General features: G+C 38.0%; 1 protein-coding gene across 1 annotated transcript in view; it reads left to right on the top strand.

Annotated features, from left to right (window-relative positions):
* The window catches only part of LOC110384048 (uncharacterized), a 35,854-nt gene that overhangs the window by 6,525 nt on the left and 7,901 nt on the right, over positions 1-21,428 (top strand). Inside the window, exons 2-5 of the mRNA XM_049838553.2 lie at positions 2,969-3,144; positions 3,484-3,643; positions 3,874-4,111; positions 10,140-10,286. Coding sequence (XP_049694510.2) covers positions 2,969-3,144; positions 3,484-3,643; positions 3,874-4,111; positions 10,140-10,286 — 721 coding nt within the window. The remainder of the gene's footprint in view (positions 1-2,968; positions 3,145-3,483; positions 3,644-3,873; positions 4,112-10,139; positions 10,287-21,428) is intronic.

Below are 21,428 nucleotides of genomic sequence, written 5' to 3' on the forward strand. Positions count from 1 at the left end.
TGTGTTTTGTTGAAATACAATGTATTGACTAAAGCCTACAAAGTGAGTGTACTTTGTTGACTATTTTCATTCTTCATCTCCTTGCGTAAACAAAGAAGGTGCCTTTTATCAACAATAGTTGTTCACTAATTTTACAAGTTAACCAAAACAGCGTTGAATTCATCCCATACAAATGAGAAGATCAAAGATCAAACATTGACATCACGACGACTTTCTACAACCTTTACGACATTCGTTTTCCAAATGTAACCTACGCGCTTTTTGTGGCAGCCTTCTTACATTTCCCAAGTTTTTTTTTTTTCAAAATACTTTATAGTGTAAAATTTTTATGTAAGCGACGCGACATTACGACATAATAATCATTCTTTGACGCCCATTGTTTGAAATAAAAAATGTCTTAAAAGGAAATGGTTGGTACCGATATGCTATTATGATGCTCCACTGCATTCAAATTGCCATGTAGGTATGACACTTATAAGCACTCATTGGCCTGTAATTGAACAGTTTCCTTTAAAGTCGCTAATTCTCTAAGTGCGTACACGATAAATTGGTTTATTGGCCTGATTAACAACCAGTCATATGTGTGGTTTGTTGTATTGTTCTACGTAAAATTTTATCTGGAGGACGTCTTCCTTAACCGTTCTAAGAAAGTATAATTTCTTTCCTGTAAAACATTGATACCAGCTACTAGGCAGTGCAGTGATGTTTTTTTTATATCAAGCTTGGTAGTTTAGTTGCCAAAATGATTCAGGCATCGATGTTAAGAAAAGTGTGTTATGTGCATAAGCAAATTGCAAACTTTCTTCCAATTTATAGAAATGAAGAATTAACCAAAATTATTAATCAAAATGATCATAAAGGAGAGTCTATTTGAATGCTCATAAAAATGATATTTCACAATGATCTAAGCGTACTTTCTTTGTTCTGGTCTAATATGAAAGACCTACATACTAAGCTCTTTCTAAAGTCTACAACCGACAAACAGGAAATTAAATGTCGCTAATTATCACTACCATATCTCGAAGATTGTCGTATCTTTACGCATAGTATAACAAGAAGGCGTGTCTGCACATTTTACGCGTATATTTATAAGTAGGTAGTCGTTACTATCTAACTACCGTGAAATTGGAAGATGAGATTACCGGTTTGTAAGAAAACACTGGTCTTTGACCTTATTTTCCGATAAAAGTTTATTTATTAAATCAAATTGGGTACGCATGTTTCTGGGCAGTTGGTATAGGGCGTTTTATACAACTGCATACTTAATCAAGTTCTTCTGATATCTGCTCTTAGAGGTCCATTAATAACGTGACATCTTACCAAATCTCACTGAAGTAAAGCGATGTTGCACAAATATAAACTAGTAAATAGAAACAAAATTTCCCTTAATATTTCGAGTTTGTTTATAACCGTTTATCTGTAACACATAGTTTGTTTCAAAACTCATAACTCTAGACTTGTCTGTTTCGATTGGAGGAGCAACATTCCAATTTTACACATCGGCGCCGATAACAGGCACTTTAAAAAATAAACTTCCGTTTTGCGTGGTTTTTGCATCTACTTAGCGTATAGTTCCAACATTACGGGGAGGGAGTCAAGTATGTTTTTTTCCAGGGACATGCAAAGTTATATGCCTGGAACTATAGGGTGCTCATTTGGATGTTTTATTTGATCAAATATACTTTTTTTGAGTAATCGTATTGATCATTAGACTTGAGTTATCTCGTGATCTTAAATTTTGATTCTTTCTTAAAGCTTGACCCAGTTTTGGTCAGGAAGTCGAAGTCAATGTCAATGTTTAACAAATAAAACCGGTCTAAAGCTGGTGAATTTCTCCACTAAAAACGAAACCTACTAGAAGTCAGAGAAATTTTGTTTACATAGTTTTTCATTCATGTTGACATTCGAATGTTAGAATTCATATATTATGTAAATAACCTCAGGGCCACGAAGAGAGCGATTTTGAACTGTTAATGAAAATATTATTTAATGTGTACATTGATAATATAAAAGTTCACATTCAACAAAATCTGGCATATATAGGACTTCACAAAAAGCACAGATTAAAATACGTTTTAAATCCAAAAAAAATTAGAAAATGTAAAATAAAATTGAAAAGGTTAACAAATGGATATTATCCAATTTCCAAGAAGAATTCATTACTTAATAAAATTGTGTCTCTGGCTCATCGCTTCCGGCGCAAGAAGTAACGGCGTCGGCGTCGTGGCCCAAGCGGAACCATGCGGGTGACGTCACACCGGCGCGCGCGCATAAAAACTTTCGCTTTTCACTGCCAAGGCTTGGTCCGTGCCTGCGCGCTATCGCCGTAATCATATCTTGTTCTAACAATATACCTATTGTTTTATATTACTTACCAATTACTTAAATTGTTTGGAAATGTGGAAACTATAACAAGACATATTAAGTTCTATAACGTTATGGTTTCCTACGCAATTTATTGTTTAAGTCTTATTCTCGTCGTGTTGCGACGACCGCTGCTTGTTACATGTTTTATGTGAGCAATTATTTAGAGTAGCTTAGCATTCTGTGACAATGCTTATGATCAACATTTCATCTTCGTACTTAGCCACCGTAGGTGATGTAACAAAAGAGCACTGACTTTTGTTGCAGTCATAACACACGAGTGTGATAAACTACGACAAGGTAATAGCTTTAGGTGAAAAATAAATAATAGAACATACTTTTGAACGTTAACAATTATGCTTCTGAGGGTCCTACTCTATTTAATGAATAGATTCGGTTCTCGACTGGAATTCTTGTGCACGATAAAAAGTAGCGCCTGTATATTCTTCTCATACATGAGTTATGTTACTGCCTAGTTTCATCAAAATCCGTTCAGCCGTTTGCGCGCGGAAGAGTAACGAACATTCGTATATCCTCGCAAACTTTCGCATTTGTAATATAAACAATATATTACGATTTAACTGATCTTCATCTATCTTTGCAGTTATGGATATGCGTGGCGTGCCTGGCGTCATCGCTGGCAGCGCCGTCGCCGTCGCCATCACCATCACAGAACCCACAACTGTATCTGGACATCATCGACATGGCGGCCATCAGCAGAATGTCACCACAGCAACTCGAAGCCCTCGCTGAAGGGTTAGCAGCTGAAGAAATCATGAGGTACGATACATTATATTCGATCCATAAAGAAGTTTATTTAATATGAATCTTTCCTGTAGTAAAATATGCATTTCGTTATACCAACATAAAGGGTATTTTAATTTGTTGTACGCTGAATGCTCCGGAAACATTGAACCGATTTGATAAATTCTTTCACTGTTGGGAAGCTAGACTATCCCCGAGTTACTTTAGCTTTACTAGTACTACATTAGGCTACTAGTTCCCAAGGGAGGCTAGTGAAACCGTGGAAAAACAGCTAGTAATTTATATTTAAGAGATTTTTTAAAGTAGAATATTTCAGATCATCGTCTAATTTCCATACCGTTTTCTATTCACCAGGACAAAAAGGTCGTCAGCTCAAGCGCTAACGTCAGTGGTGTCCAAGGCGTCATCAGGGATACAAAGCAAAGTAGGACTGTTGGGTCAGGCCTCCGCCTTCATCGCGTCTGCTTCCAGCAAGAACGGGGGAGAAGAAGGACATGGATATAACTATGAACCGGTGAGTTAATATTACGTTATAATCTTTGAGTAAGAGTAATAATGGTCATTTTCACCCTACAACTGAGACATCTCCAATATCTATAACTTTTTGATTAATGAGAGTATATAGTATAACTATTGCAAAGTTGCTAAGCCCTTATTGCAAAGTTTCGCTGCATGAATATTTTGCACATTTTGTCTCATTACTAGAAGCATACTGCGCGCCTAAATCCTAAAATTTCCATGCAGCACCATCAAGACGAGAAATACGACTACTGGGGCTTAAAGAAGTCGATCCTGTACACATTGTTCCAAGCCGTGAAGGCCATCACTGGTGGTGTGACGATCCTCAAGGGACAGCTGATCAAGGGAGGCGGTGCGCTCGCGGCCACGCTCGGCAAGGTCATCTCCGTGAAGGGAGACGCCGTCAGCAACCTCGGCAAGAAGATCGTCAGCTCCGCAGCCCTCAGCCACAAGAAACCACATAGTGAGTAGTTCCTTTTAGTTACCAGGACCACTGGAATCTATAAGAATGTACTCCTAGGCTAAGCAAATCTTGCCATTCGTTTAACGAGTTAAATATGATACTTTCATATTTTTTTTGCTCAAGGAATATTACTAATAGGTTTAATTTAAAGGATTAAGCAACTATTATGTAAATAATAAATATAAGTTGTAGACTAAGCTTCTAATATTAGAAAGTGGCAGGTTGATAACCTCTTGATACTGCATACGAATTAGAAGCGGTTAAAAGTGAATGGTTAAAATTAAGGTTTATGTGTCACCCTCAAAAATATTCAACGAGGCTATACACGTGAATATTAAGTCATTTTAAACTGCGACTTTTAATAACTATTGCATAGTTTATATTAGTACACGTAATTATGGAGAGTTATGTCAGCACCAATTACCTTAATTGGGTAACAGTTAATAAAACTACTAGATCGTGCTTACTTAGTGATACATAAGTGAGTTTTATAAAATTCATGTTAGTAGGTGAACCCTTCTAAATTAATAGTAAATTATTATGACATGAAAATAAAGCATTATTTCGTAAGTCCAAGATTCTTGCCATTTATTGACAAATTCCAACGAGGGATCTGGACAATTTATTATTAACTATAAGATTATTTACTTTTGAGGAATTCTAAATTATTATGGGTTTATTAGTGAGGCTTGGTCTATGGTCTGCTGTGATAGGGTTTATCAAATTCGAAATTACTTAATCTTTTGGACCAAAAAAGTTTATTTTTAAGTTTGGCGCGTCACTTGGAGAAAATAAGTTCGTATTTAGAGTTTACTTTAGGAAGTCAATGACTTTGATTTTGCATGCATGTATCTCTTTCTTCTTTAAGCTTTTAGAATAGTTAGCGATTTATATACTCAAACTTGTAAATATACCCACTGTACAAATTAAACTTCTCTGAAAGATATTTCAGTTATATATGGTTGAGTGGTATCCTGTGCAATGTTGTAAATCTATACATATAATAAATCTGTAGAAAAGTAATTTTTGTACATTGAAGAAATTGACAAAAAAAATAGCCAGCATGTTAAAGAATAACTAACAGAACCCATTTCCATCATTTTTGTAATTTTTGTCTGTTTGTCTGTTTGTTCGTTCGGGATTCACGTAAAATCTACGAATTAAATGCAGACAATGCTTATATACAAAAATTCTACGTAACTTGGGGTATTATTTAGTTTTTGTTTCATCGAAATCGATTCACTTTATCAAAAGATATGATAAATTTTGTGAATTCAAGATGTAAAATATTACGACACGCAATCTATTTGTCAAAACTGTACATTTGAATGTTGTACTTATATTAGTTGATCGGCCTATTATTAATCTTTACACAGAAAATCACACCTTTATAAGTAACATCGGAAGAAAAAAAAATATGAAAATTTTGTTTAGCCAAGGTTAAAGTAGCTCCATCTGTGCTAAATCTGTGGTAAATAAAATACATCAAATTAGTCAAAGGAGCGAGGTGGTAAATGACAATATTACCATACATTCTTTATTGAGGATTATTATTTCAACAGATGGAGTTGTGTATTTTCCGTAATTCACCATATTTTAACACGTAGTGTAATTTTTCGATAGACATTTCAATAGTGTTTGTCAGTTTGCCGTGCCACATCAAAATCCAACTATAATTATTACCTTGATGAAAAGAAAATTAATAGTTCTCAGCCAAATTTAAAACGGTGCCATCTAAATTATTTTTTGAACATTATGTCAAAAATTATGACTTTAGTGGAACAATTAATTATCGTTTAAAGTTACAGATGGAGTTCATATCAGGATTTTTTCATAAACATAGTTTAGCTTATCTTCCACTAATGTGCTGGCCTTAAAACAAATTACTTTGAGTGAGTAGTATTAAGTAGACCTTAATTATTTTTTCTGATGCAAAATATGTAAACTTAATCCCAGAAGAAATGAGGATCTATCTCTCGCAAGCGCTGCTAAGCGTGAGGTAGGTAATGTAGGATTCTGTAGCTTTAAAAACAAGAACAGATACAAATGCAGATAAGAAATGGGAGCTTTCTCTATTTAATACCATACACACGTAAAATGCTTTATGCGTCTGAAAACGTACAAATTACGCGCCGCATACCAGAGACATGCTTACTTTCAACTTCTGATCGCAAGTACACTGTTCACGATTACGAACAGTCTCTGTACGACCCGAGCCAAGTCTAAAAAAATACCTTTTATATAAAACTACGTTTGATGTCATTTAATCACAAATCTAAAGACAGAATTGTTCTCTGTTGCAAATCCTATCCACCTATATCCTATCCTAATCCAGAATGCATTGCAGGTGTGCATAGCACAAAAACCAATGGTATCCTATTCGAGAAGTCAAAAGAGTTGATCTGCCAACGTCGCCATCAGAATTACATTCATCGTTGAATGAGGTGAATAAATTTTCAGAAACCACAATAACAGTAGGAGCCAAAGCGTATTATCGCTTCATAGAGCTCTGATTGGCCCCAGGTGACCAAGTCAGGTCTGATTTGTTCGTTCATCAGATCTTTGAAAGTGTTTCGGTGGATACTTACTGTCGTCCTGTTTACGTGTGACACAAAATATACGTCCTCCGCAAGAGCGAAATTTTCCCGGTGTGCGGTAGTGACGCACAGTATACAACACTTATGTTTCTTTTGATTTGCTGGCTCCACCAAGAAATGACAAATTGCGAGCGCACATTTTTAAAATCTTGGCAAAACTGCAGGTTTCAAGTACGAACACATGAAGTGGACTCTCACAGATACGTACATTTTGCCTATTCGTGAACTAATGCAAACATTTCGGTGGAGTCCCGGCTTAAGCCACCACATTGCGCGCCGCGTGCTCGCCGCGAGCGCGTCGCTTGCACTCTTCACACATGCCGCAGGGCAGCAAAACGCGACGTTCACGCAGCGCGCTCGCGACGCCCGCGCTACTCACACGCCCGAGGATCGCGCACGCCTAATGTGGGGTCAGCCTTACCATAGTGAGTAAGTGAAACTATCCTACCCTATGCGCCTGCTGATGATGATGACTCATTTTATCATCCATCCAGCTATTCCCCAACTATGTTGGTGTTGGCTTCCAGTCACCGAATCTGTTTGAGTACCAATATTTTGCTTGGAGCGACTACCTATCTACCTATCTTCAATCCAGTCAACTACACAAGACGATATCCATGGTAAGACTGACAGACTTTCTGGCTTCTGATTAGTCGCAGCAGCTGCAGAAAATTTACAATTTGTCAGACTCAAAGCATATAGACATAGATTATAGCTGTTTCCTGTGAAAATTACTTACGCACCATCATCATCATCCTCCTGCCCTTATCCCAATTTTATTTGGGGTCGGCGCAGCATGTTTTCTTCTTCCATACTCTTCTATCTGCCGTCATCTCACAAGTAACATTCTTTCTTACCATATCTACTTTCACACAATCCATCCATCGTTTCTTTGGTCTTCCTCTTCCACTATATCCGTCCACGTTCATACTCATCACCTTCCTCACAACATGACTCTCATCCCTCCGCATCACATACCACGACAGCCGGTTTCCACGCAGTTTTTCTGATACCGGCGCTACTTTCAAACTTCCTCTTATATACTCATTCCTCACTCTATCCATTCGCGTAACTCCACACATACCTCTTAACATTCTCATCTCTGCCGCATGCAATTGTCTTTCATTAAAATTACTTACGCACCATACGTAATAATTTTCCAAATTGGCTGACTAGATCCAGAGATATTCACACCGTCACAAAATTTACTTCTTTCGTTTAGATAAATGGTCACATCCACAACACAACCTTGATCAATGAATCTATGCTACTGCTAAGTCATCATCCTCCGAGCCTTTTTCCCAATCATGTTGGGGTCGGCTTCCAGTCTAACCGGATTCAGCTGAGTACCAGTGCTTTACAAGAAGCGACTGCCTATCTGACCTCCTCAACCCAGTAACCCGGGCAACCCGATACCCCTTGGTTAGACTGGTGTCAGACTTACTGGCTTCTGACTACCCGTAACGACTGCCAATGATGTTCAATGACACCTATGACATCTATGCTACTGCTAAGTGCTAATCCTAATTATACTGTCACGTGAAAGAATGCACCTACGGGATAAGTAGTATTTTGACTATTCTATATTGCCCACGCAGACGAAGTTGCGGGCAACAGCTAGTATTATAATAAAATAAAATTGTAACAAAAGTGAAGTCTTTTCTTTCCTTTGTATTAAGTTTATGTATGACTTTAATTGTATATATCTGAAATATTTATATGTATATAATTATATTTTAGTAGATAAGTTTTACATTGTGAATTTCTGCAGGCTTGAAGTAATAGTCGGTCAGAAAAGGTTAAAGTTACGTTGGCTGAAAAGTTTTCATAATTGACTGAAGTCTGCATAAGGCCTGAGTTAGGGTCGGACTGTAATTCACTTAATATTTTTTGTCAATAGAAAATGTGGTTGGTATAAACAAATGACTCCAACTAACTATTAGGATATCATTAACTATGCCACATAATTAACCTAAAATGCATGAGCAACGCATGCATGATGCACGTCATAAATTCCTCAATGGCACCTCTTTCATTGAAAAAAAAAAACTTTTTTGACGTAAGAATGCACGTAATTGCGTACGCTTCTGACCTATTATTGGAATTGTTTTACGGTTACTATATGTCAAACAATTATTCCCTGAATCCTGACCGCATAATTATAAATGTAATCGACGCAACTAAAACGTCATATTATTGTAATTAATTTGTCATTAATAAAGGGAATCCTTGCAATGCAGTTAAAAAGCATTTAATTGTCCTGTTACGTAAGAGATTACAGTACCTTTGCGGAAAGCAGATTGTTCCAATTATTATTGTGATGTAATTCAATATTTCGTATATGTCATAACAGGAAAACCCATGCGTCACACATAGGTACCTCACAACACATCAGATAACCATATTTGACTTTATTGAACTTTTTTTTATTTTTGGCTTGATCAAGTCGAAATCACAATCAAATGTTTAAAAAAATATTACTACCATACTAGCCTATTTTGTGGTCAATTCTATACCAACTAGTAATCAGTTACCTACAAGAGTTCCTAGCCGCTCTATTATATTGTATTTACGTCGCTAGCCTAGCCACTATAAATTTTATTGACAACTATAGTATTTAGGTAATTCCATCTGGCTTTTCCTGTGTAATGCACAGTTTGTAAATCCTACTGTTATCTACACCTGGTATAAAGTAAACCAGGTAACTCAACCTTGTAAACACAGTTCTTATCATAATGTTGTGTCGTCACACTCATTCGACCAAGCAAAACAATGTGTTTCCCTAAAAATCTATGGATTTTATCATAAACTGACAGGAAAATTTACATAACAACACATAGGTTATTTACCTGTTACCTACTTAGCCTACCAACAAGCCACGACGCATGTGTGTATGCTCAGATAGCCAGGTGGGAAGGAATCAGAATTGACCGCTATGATTTGCAAATTGTTATGAAATTGTGCAATCCAAAAATACAAAAATTAGTCCTCATGCATCTTATTCACAAACAGATCTTGTAAATGGACATAATATGTCATCATTAAACGACCTCTGTAGATGCAGTCGGAGAGAGTGTCAGACTTTTCCCCCCTTCGTGTACCAGAGCCGCGGTAGGAAGACGGGTCTTACAACATTTGGCCCAGGCTACATATAGAAATAAGATCTGATTTGCGGTCGATGGTACATACACTCGGCAAGAATTTACCTAGATTTTGAATGAGGATCAGTCAGCGGACAGAGCACTTGGTGACACAAAAAAGTGGTCCATTTATGTGCTTTTCATAATTCTATGGTTACAGCCATAACTCATTGGGTTACCAATGTTTCTTTTGGAGAAATACAACTTGTTTACTTCTAATGATTCTTGCCAATTTTGCGTGCTAGAGACAATAAGGAATTTCAGGCTAAAGGGTATTCTATAATTTTCCAGGCACGGCAGTTTACGGCCCTCCTCCTACCGCGCACTTGGAGTACGGGCCACCCACCGCGTACGGCGCTCCCACTGCGCCCGCGCACTTCACCGCTCCCTCCGTGCCTACGGGATACGCGGCACACAAGTATCCCGCGCAACTAGACGGTAAGAACATGAACTTTATGAATATGACTTATGGTTAGGAATAGTATTTAAATTACCTACCGGTAAATAAAAATGACAAAATAGGTATTACTTTGTAGATGAATTCCTGAATTCGCCGATGACATTATTAGGTGTAATAAAAGTAACAACTCTTGCTGTAAAAGAAACTTGTAAGCTATTAAGTCATACAATATGTCGTAGAATTTATTGCGGACTTTTAGACAGAATGTTGAGAATTCTCTGCTACGTGCTTCGAGTAGTTTATAGCTGCGTAAAAATAAAAATATGAAAGAGCACTCTCACAAAATGGTATGTCAACAAAAACAAGTTGATAATACAGGCGCTCTATATACTTATTATGTAAGGCAATAGTCTAGGAGTGATATCGTAAAAGTTGTTACGCAAACATTGGTTATATTTGGCGAAAACATTGAACCACTCAGGAAACTGTTTAATTAGATGCTGTCATAATAGTGCATTCTACGCTCGAGATTCACGTAATCTAATCTAAAATGTTCAGTATTTTTAGCGTTTGGAACTGAGATATTTTTGCCCAAAATAAAGAGCAATCCAGGTCAAACCAACTCATAAATATACAAATGTGTCTTCCTGGCGTCTACCAAGTCTGCAAAAGTATTACCTAACATTATCAGAAAAGTGTTACAAAACCGATACCTGCCTAAATAAATATGCAAGAAAAAGTGCTCAAAGTAGAACATATCTATTATCTCAAAATATTGCGCAATGCGGCCGGTCAAAGGTTTCGATTCACCGGAACTATTGCGTAACATAAGAGTCATACAAATGTTACAGACGCGCGCATTACACAACTCGGCCGGTAGTTGTAATGAATATTATCGTGGGAGAATCACCCGTAATTATAATCTTTATACACTGTCCGATTTAAATGCAGATAACTAGGGCTTTTACCAACTATTAAAATGCGATTTATATTTTGCCTTATTTGGAGAAAACTAAAATTAACCAATTAGCTAATGATCCATCGATAGATCATCAATTGGATTGATTCTCAACAAAAAATAACCAAAGATTTCTTTGATTTTTAACATTCTTGTCAAAATCATGTATTTACCTATTTCGGAGTACAGACGGTTTCAAATAAAATCAAGACAATAATATGACAACAATGTGCCAAGGTGTTAAGTTTATGTTCAGTAAATTATGTAAAGTAATACAAGACACCAAACTACAATTCATAAGCTATCATAAATATTCACAACAACATTATTTGCTATTGCTGTTGCAATTACTGATGACTTATTTTCAGTCACGAATGAATTTGACGACATTTTCAATAAAACATTTTGTTTTATTGTCTATAATAATGTCATTTTATGTCGGGGTCTTATTAATAATATAATACAATTTGATATAAGTATTATTGTCAATTTAATTTAATTTATAATTTATAATTGTGTGTGTCATTTTAGTACAATTTACGGAATGCTCTCTTCTAATTAGGATATCAAACTAAGAAGTGATTAATTACGATTTAGTCAATGGTATAAAATAAATAAATAAAGATCATCAAATATGTTTGTATTTCAACAACAGTTTGACCTGATTGAATCGAAGTCACGATCACCCAACTAGGAACTTTTACTACCTAGTTTTTATCACCTACTATCAATAGCTTTCTGGCTAGTCATTGTTATATAAACTGTTACGTCACACTTGACATTTTAAGTCTAGATCACCTAGCCGCATCTACATTCGATTGCAACAATAAAATTAGTGTTACAACTATAATTAAGCAAACTTCCTCTTCTGGTTATCCTAGATATATGCATATTATGTTATCATCATCAGCCTATCGCAGTCCACTGCTGGACATAGGCCTCTCCAAGTGCACGCCACTGAGATCGATTTTCGGCTACTCGCATCCAGCTCCTGCCAGCCGTCTTGCGCAAGTCATCACTCCACCGTGCCTGAGGACGTCCTACACTACGCTTGCCGAGGCGTGGTCTCCACTCTAGAACTCGTTTACCCCAACGGTTATCGGTTCTTCGGCTAATATGGCCAGCCCACTGCCACTTCAGCTTGCTGATTCGGTGGGCTATGTCGATGACCTTGGTTCTCTGACGGATTACCTCATTTCTGATGCGATCCCTCAGAGAAATGCCAAGCATAGCCCTTTCCATAGCCCGCTGAGCGACTTTAAACTTGTGGACCAGCCGTACCGTCAGTGTCCACGTTTCGGCTCCGTAAGTCATGACAGGTAGGACGCACTGATTGAAGACTTTCGTCTTTAGGCACTGTGGGATCGACGATGTTAGGACTCGACGTAGCTTCCCAAATGCAGCCCAACCCAACTGAATTCTCCTATTCACCTCGTCCTCAAAGTTGTTTCTACCTAACTGCAATGTCTGCCCGAGGTATACATATTTCCGAACAACTTCGAGAACGGCGCCGTGTATCGCAATCGGTTCCGGTAGAACATGTTCATTGAACATGACCTTGGTTTTGTCCAAGTTCATCCGTAGGCCGATGCGTAGAGAAGATTCAGCCAGGTCGTTCAGCATTTGTTGTAGGTCCTGCAGCGTTTCTGCCATGATGACGATATCGTCAGCAAATCGCAAGTGAGAGATGTGTTCGCCATTGATGTTGATGCCACGTCCTTTCCAGTTCAGCGTCTTGAACATATCCTCCATTGCATTAGTGAACAGTTTCGGGGAAATAACATCCCCTTGTCTCACTCCTCGATGCAACGGTATGGGCCTTGTTTGCTGATTTTGTACTTGGACGGACATTGTAGCGGCTTCGTAGAGACATCTCATCACTTGGATGTATCGCCAATCTACTTGACAACGCTGCAGGGACTCCAGAACAGACCAGATTTCAACCGAGTCAAAGGCCTTCTCATAGTCCACAAATGCTAGACACAGGGGCTGATTATACTCTTCGGTCTTCTGTATAATCTGCCGCACTGTGTGGATGTGGTCTATGGTGCCGTATCCGCTCCGAAACCCAGCCTGCTCCGGTGGTTGGAATTCGTCGAGTCTTCGCGCAAGTCGGTTCGTGATCACTCTTGAGAACAGCTTATAGACGTGGCTTAGGAGGGAAATGGGTCGATAGTTCTTCAACTGGGTTTTGTCTCCCTTTTTGAAGAACAGGACGACAACACTCCTACTCCACGCCTCTGGAGTTCTCCCTTCAAACAGGACGGCATTAAAAAGCTTCTGGAGCTCCCCCAGTACGGGCTTTCCTCCTGCTTTTAATAGCTCTGTTGTAATGCCATCCTCGCCAGGGGCTTTTCCATTTTTGAGCTGTCTCAGAGCGATCTCGATTTCGCCACTGCTGACTTCTGGCAGGTCTTCGGTGAAATGGCGCGTTAATGTGGCTCTAGAGTCCTCATTTCCGGGATCAGGTCGAGATGCATGCGATGCGTATAACCGGCCATAGAAATTTTCCACTTCCGAAAGGACTGCCGGCACCGAAGAAACGACTTCTCCACTTGTTGTGGTCAGCTTCGTCAAGTGGCTTCTTCCAAGAGATTGTACGAACACCTTTGACCCCCGATTCAGCTCAATTGCTCTTTCAATGTCAAGAGTATTGGAGCACCGGAGGTCGCGTCGTACGTGCTTGTTGATCTCTTGGTTTAGAGCCCGCTTAGCTGACGAAGTGACAGGTGGGTTTTCACGTCGTCTCTTCATAAGCCCTAATGTCTCTTCCGAAAGCTTTGATTTCTTGCCCTTACGCTGCATGTTACAGAATCTCGAACCTTCCTCCCTGAGGATCCGAACCACATTTTCGTGGTTCTGGTTAACGTCTGTTGTGGTTTCCACGGCGGCAAATCGGTTCTCCAAATTTGACTGGAGCGTTTCAGATCCTGTCATGGTTTGGAGCAGTGTTGGTCGGAGCCTGGCCTTCATCAGACGGAAACGTTCAGCCTTGAAGTTGATATTCAGAGAGCCTCGGACAAGTCGGTGATCGCTACCGGTATTAAACCTATTGATCACGGAGACGTCTCTGAATATGTGCTTCTTGTTCGTCATGATGAAGTCAATCTCATTTTTAGTCATAGTGTCGGGGCTTTGCCACGTCCACTTCCTTTGGGGCTGCTTTTGGAAAAAAGAGTTCATCAAAAAGAGCCCCTCACGTTCGAGGAAGTTGACGAGCATTTGCCCCCTATGATTCCTGCTTCCAAATCCATGGGATCCTACTGCCGATTCGCCGCAAATCTGTACTCCCACTTTAGCGTTAAAGTCCCCCATGACAACGGTGTAATGGGTCTTTGTAGTGAAGTGGAGGGCCCTTGATATGTCATCAAACATATCCTCCACTTCATCGTCTGAATGTGTCGAGGTCGGTGCGTACACTTGCACTACCTTGAGGCTATACCTGTCGGTGAGCTTTAAGATAAGGTACGCTACCCTGTTCGACACACTAGACACCTCCACAACGTTATCAGCTAGGGACTTATTAACCAGAAACCCAACGCCACCTTGGGATTGTTGGTCTCCCTCTCGGAAGTACATTAGGTGACCTGATTCGAGGGTTATGGTGTCCTCCCCCTCTCTTCGAACTTCACATAACCCTAATATGTGCCACCTAATCTTCCCAAGTTCCACCTCGAGTTGCGCCAGATGCGAGTCAAGCCGTAGCGTGCGGCCGTTGTACGTCGCCAGAGTCAGTTTTGTTTGGTGGCCTCCCGTAACCCGGAGATTCTTCGCACCCCCTGCCCCGCCGTAACCACGGTCGCCACCATGACCGGGAATAGCGGGACTGCCGGGAACTAGGGGCCGTGGCTTTTTTGTGCTGCTCATAGAGGTATTTAGCCTACTGCTATCACGCTGGCCAGACGGGTTGATAGAGGGTTTTTTCCGAGTTTTCCTTCTCTTGCACTGGTGTTTGGTGCATTTTATACTCCATTAGTCGACTTTTACGACACCCACTGGAAGAAGGGGTAGCGACATATGTATTCTTAAGCCGTCGCTACACGGCTAGTAATTTAATATTATGTTATGTATAGTCCTTACTGTATTTTTTGTACTTTTTGACATAAACTCCCAAAGAGCTGACCATGTACAAAATAACAAACTCTGCCAAAATTTTTATTTGATACGTACGCTTTTGCTTGGCTGAATCGATAAGATGAAAAGTATGTATATGGAGTAAATAGTTATAGAAGTGCTTAAAGTTCCTTCTGGAAGTTAAAACCCTTTATAATAGGAAAACTCTTTTATTTATTACCACTATGACACATATTCTTGTATCTGCTTTATGGATTCAAAGTACAGGTATTTTTTGTCATGCCCCAAAAGGCTTTGTGGTCAAAATAGGTCAAAACCAAGGTTCCTAATTACTTACAAAATATGCGTAAAGTAATTTAGTTCCCTTGAATCATATTATTCATACTTTATCTACTTCTTATTATTCCAAAATCCATATTCGTATATTGACGTTAATTTAATTTTCCGCAATAATTAATGCTTGTCTTTATTATACGTAATAATTGATATTCTTGACAAACAAGTTTATGTAACAGTAATAAATAATAACATGTCGATGCCCAATTCATCATGACCGAGTTTTGGATGGCAGTTCCTTACATAATTCAAAACAGCACTCACATTCATCACCCGCAGTCGGGTCGCCAAGGAGGTCGTGTCCATAGTCACCTTTTGTTTATTCACAACACTTTTACTTTTGGCAACATTTTGTTTTTAAGTGAATTTAAATAAATACAATAACTTTTGTGCTGAATACGCAATGTCTTTTTGGTGAAGAAGAATGTTAAGTTATTCAGATATTTTTACGTTTTAGTATTCGTCTGAAGTCCCAAATTTTGTGTAACATTTGGTAACAGTATTGTCCCAAGAAATACACAATCATGTCAAGGGAAAAGTACTATAGGTATGTCGTATGTATCTTTATTTCTAAGAACGGGAGTAAATATTAAATCCAACACTGCAACAGCCTAACGGTGGAATAAAAAATAATACATATATGTATTCACGCCTATGTACTTAAGTACTGTATTGACGGACAAAATATGGAAATACCTCTATAATGAAAAAGTCGTTCGAAAACAAATAAATCTAAGTGACAGACGCCAGTATTATACATAAGAACTATCCATCTTCACAGTGACGGTAAAAGTATCTTCACTTTTTAGGGTTCCGTAGCCAAAATGGCAAAAACGGAACCCTTATAGTTTCGTCATGTCCGTCTGTCCGTCTGTCCGTCTGTCCGTCTGTCACAGCCGATTTACTCGGAAACTATAAGTACTACAGTGATGAAATTTGATGGGAATATGTGTTGTATGAACCGCTACAAAAATATGACACTAAATAGTAAAAAAAAGAATTGGGGGTGGGGCCCCCCATACATGTAACTGAGGGATGAAATTTTTTTTTTCGATGTACATACCCGTGTGGGGTATCAATGGAAAGGTCTTTTAAAATGATATAAAGTTTTCTAAAAAACATTTTTCTTAAAGTGAACGGTTTTTGAGATATCAGCTCTCAAAGTCGTAAAAAGTATGTCCCCCCCCCTCTATTTTTATAACTACGGGGTATAAAATTCTAAAAAAAATAGAGGTGATGCATGCTAATTAACTCTTTCAACGATTTTTGGTTTGATCAAAGTATCTCTTATAGTTTTTGAGATAGGTTGATTTAACTGTAATTTACGGAACCCTTCGTGCACGAGTCCGACTCGCACTTGGCCGGTTTTTTGTAGCCGCTATTGCGAATGCAGCGTGTGTGAAAAGAGAAAAAAAGTCATTCAACTTAGTGGATATGAGAATAAAATTGAATAATGTATCTTAAAGGCGAATGGCAGGCTTGTATGGGACTTTCGTACCGCTAATAAAATTTCGTGTTTTGGGATATTTTTTGTTTTAATTGATGGGTAATATGATAGACAAGCCCTTTGTAAATTCTTAGATTTTTAGAACTTGGGAAGTAAAAGTTATAACCAGTTTTGTTTTTTAAGGTTATGTACCACAGTATACCCATGTAAGTTGTTTTAGCTAGGTACATAAACATTGTTATGGGTTATAATTGGTGGGTAATATGATAGGCAAGCCCTTTGTAAATTCTTAGATTTTTAGAACTTGGGAATTAAAAGTTATAACCAGTTTTGTTTTTTAAGGTTATGTACTACAGTGTACCCATGTATAGTTACCGGCACGGATATTGGGCTCTCGGCGGAAGAGTGGGGATCGCTTTGCGCACCCGTACGCATAAGGCAATAAGGCAGTAAATCGCTTCTGTGCAGGTGAAGGTCATGGCTCGATATCCGTGCCGATAACTAAAAGTGGTTTTAGCTAGGTATATAAACATTGTTATGGTAATGATAAAATAAATGTTTTACCTAGCTTGTCTCTTAATCTTGGGTGTGTTTTAGGTAGGTACGTACAATTAGGTAAATAGGTAGATAGATAGATAGATAAGGATCGTACCCACTCAGTAGAGTGCATTTAGGAGATACCTGTCCAGCAGGGGACTGCAACAGTTTGATAATGGTCAAGTTCTCGGGTTTCGAGTGCGGTATAATAAAACAACTTTGTTTTTGTAGGAATATACGTCTATTTTATTGTTCTTATAATTATTTAATCTATTCTTAGTATTATTTGGCAGTTCCATGCACTCTTGGAAAATGCAATGTCTTGCTGTTTCAGCCGCTCTTCTTATATTGGGCAACACAATATGTTGGGGTCTTTCTTCTGGTCCTTCTGGAACATTGAAGCTCAAATCTCGAGCTTGGCCCCAGCAAACTCCACAAACTTCATTCATGGATGACATCTGTAAATGAAATAAAAATTAAACACTAAGTTAAGACATAAATTGCGCCCATCATGACCAAGCGATAGAATAGTTCTTGACATACAATGATTGGTTTTCACCTTTGAGAAAACCTTTACCAAAAATATCTATGTTGTGTTAATATGAGTGAATAGGTTTATTGCTCACTGAAGTAGAGAAGGGCAAAGGTACAATGGAAAAACCAGTATCCATTTGTTGTTAGTAAAGCCAATATCATGGCTGTCCCAGATTTAGCAACATATAATAGTATAAAAAAAAAGTTTGCCCCACACTAGGAATTTCTCCTGTGTCGTGGGTACGTTTACAAACATAGAAACTCATGTGCAGAAATACCCAGACCCAGAATAACTACTTGCAGATCATTCAAATATTTGTTCCGTGCGGGGATCGAACCAGCGGCACACAGCGCAGCAGTCCAATTGCTCAGCCACAGCGCGAAGTGTTGTCAAAGTAAAAGTAGTTGCCTTCTGCATGACACATGTTTATAAGCTAATTACTATAAATATATTATTTAATATATTTTTTCAAATAATGTTAAGATTAGTTTTAGGTACATTCATAGTATTATAGTATGAAATCGTGTAGTTTATATGGTGAGTCTACTTTTTAACACGTAAAAGTTCTCACTTCGTAACTGGCACACTCGTACGCAAAATGTTATTTGAAAACTACTTACATCTCTAGGATATGTCCACAGCCGAATAGTATTGACGATATCTTCACTCTCATCGGATAAAGCGTGCCTTCGTATTCGCGACAAGCGAACGTTGCAATTGATGCATTGCAAACTCGTCATTTTAAAGCACGTACACACACACAAAACAAGTAATAAAGCGTCCTTTCGCGAAAGTACTATCAACAGATAGAGTACGGAGGAGCAGTTCCTCGACTCAACGTAAAAATGACCAGATAATTTGCTTAAATTGCTCAGATGCAGTAACAAACCACAATCCATAACAACAGCAAAGAACTGAACAGACACTGACAGACAGAGACTAGACTCTGAAAGATATCCGTTACCTGTCAATAAAATAATTGCCAATACAAAATAAAAACATTGATGGTGAAAATAATTTATATAATTAAATTGTTAATTATTAAGATAGTATGCAATAATTATTCATTTTAAGGTATAATATGTAATTGGTTAATTATATTTACTGTTATTTCTATGTTTAAATAATTATTTATCATTTCGAGCCTCGTGATATTTTACAAATGGCAACTTCTAAAAACAGAACTACGTTTAGTAGCGTTTAGTTTAAGATTATATTACGTTTAATTAATTGAATCTTTTAATTGGTATAATTAATTAATCCGGAGTTCTAAAAATACTACACTAACATGAAAATAAATGGCTTAGTTGCCTTAATAATTGGTACAAATTCTATAACTGAACAACGACAAAAATATGCGGTACGAAATCTGCCATTCTCCTTTACATATTTTGCTATAAAAAATACCGATCTTATTATTATCTATCAAAAAAAAATCAAAATAGGAATTCAAAAATCAAAAATCAAGGAAAATCAGATTAGCCAATCTAGATGGTAGAAAGATCAATGCGTGTACCTAATTTTCCCACAGCGATTGCAACTTCAATGAAATTGTTAGAGGTATCTTTTATGGTGGCAATAAGAAACAGTCATGAAAGCTTGTTGATACTTGAATTTCTTTTTTCAGAAATGATAGTGATGTCGTCAGTAGTAGAGACAGTTACTGAGGATCCCGTGCCGACTCCATCAGACGAGCTTATGTATCGCTATTATGACCTAGTCAGTGAATTGTGGTAAGACTGTTTTGTGCCAGTCGTCTTGCCTTTTGGCACTTCTTTCTGTTCCATCTCGATCTAAATTCTTGAAGATATTTTCTTAGTCCTTTCTTGAAAAATATTTTTGGAACTCTTTCCAATTTGTGCCTATCAACATGGTTTTTGGGTCACTTATTCTTCACAAAGTGTGTATTCTCTTAAATCAGTTTGATTCTTCTCCTAGCTATGTATTAGTATAGCGATATCTTCCGTTGTTCTTTTTATCACTGTCTTCTGGCGTGCACTTATTCTTTGTTTGCGCACTCTAAAGCAGAACAGGTTTCATGAAATTGTCCCAAAGGGTTCTGCTATGTAAAATTGTAACGTATTATATGTAGATTACGATAGACATCATGCTTCTCGACACACCAGTGGTCTTTCAAAAGGGCTCAGCGGCGCCTATGTCATCAGTTTTACAAAGTAAGGAAAAAACCGAAATTGGTATGTAATTGCTGTTGATAGTAAATTCTTCAATGCTACTATTGCATAGCCCTTTATCTGTCTATCTGCATCTCAAGATATTTTCTCGCAGTTTTTTATCAGATCAAAGATTAATTATGAATCCTCGTCACTGTCTTCGCTAGTTTCTACTATAAAAATTGCCAATATTTCATATTCATATTTCAACATTTTTAGCATGCGGTGGTTAGTTTCCATGCCCAAAACTTCGGCTCGTCCTCCACTCATTTACATAACACTTTCCCTTCCAAACGGAAATAGACGTTTGACGTGACGAAATAACTCCGACAAATAACTGTGTATGTAATTCGCGATTTGCCCAATAATTTTCAGTTACACGCCTATTGCAATAAGTCTGACGACAACAAGGAAGATTGCACCAATTTTCAATTTAGTTTTTCCCATACTTTGGGGTAACAATCTAAGAAGATTGTTTGGCTTTGTTTGCCAAAAAAGTATGTTGTTCTAATATCTTCCGGGGTTAGAGAGGTTGCGATGTCTCAAGCCCCACTTATGTCAGTATTGCACTAATAAGGAAGAACATAAGAGTGCTTACCGACGACGATTTGCTAAGCTAAATTGCCATGCCGTATTTATTTTAATCGCCTCTCTATTTTTTATGTTTTTCAAGCGTGACTATCTGTTTTCTTCAAGTAGGTGCTAAGTAGATACTACTAGCATTGCATTTTGCAATTTTTACTATCTTCAACTTTACTGACCTAATAAAACGCACAACGCGAAGTAATAAAAGCCTATCTAATCTTTAATCTCTTACATTTGTTAATAACAAATAGGTACTTAAAAGCCTGCAATAGTTTCCTAAGCAAGGATTAAATATAGGATTCTGCCGACCGATCAATCATATTGCAATCATTGGACGTATAACCCAGTGAGTATAAGACCTATGAAGAAACTATCCTATTATGAGATCAGGGAAGTGTAAGATGCAATAGAGCAATATTCCGTAACATTTAAGGAAGGCATACAATACCCGTAACAGTCGCTAAGATTTAGTAAGCCGCGCCTTCGGGTGCCTGCTGGTGAAAGTATATTATGTCACGCATCCCGCCCGGCCGGTTG

The sequence above is a fragment of the Helicoverpa armigera genome, chromosome 12 (genome assembly GCF_030705265.1).
Source record: "Helicoverpa armigera isolate CAAS_96S chromosome 12, ASM3070526v1, whole genome shotgun sequence".
NCBI lineage: Eukaryota > Metazoa > Arthropoda > Insecta > Lepidoptera > Noctuidae > Helicoverpa > Helicoverpa armigera.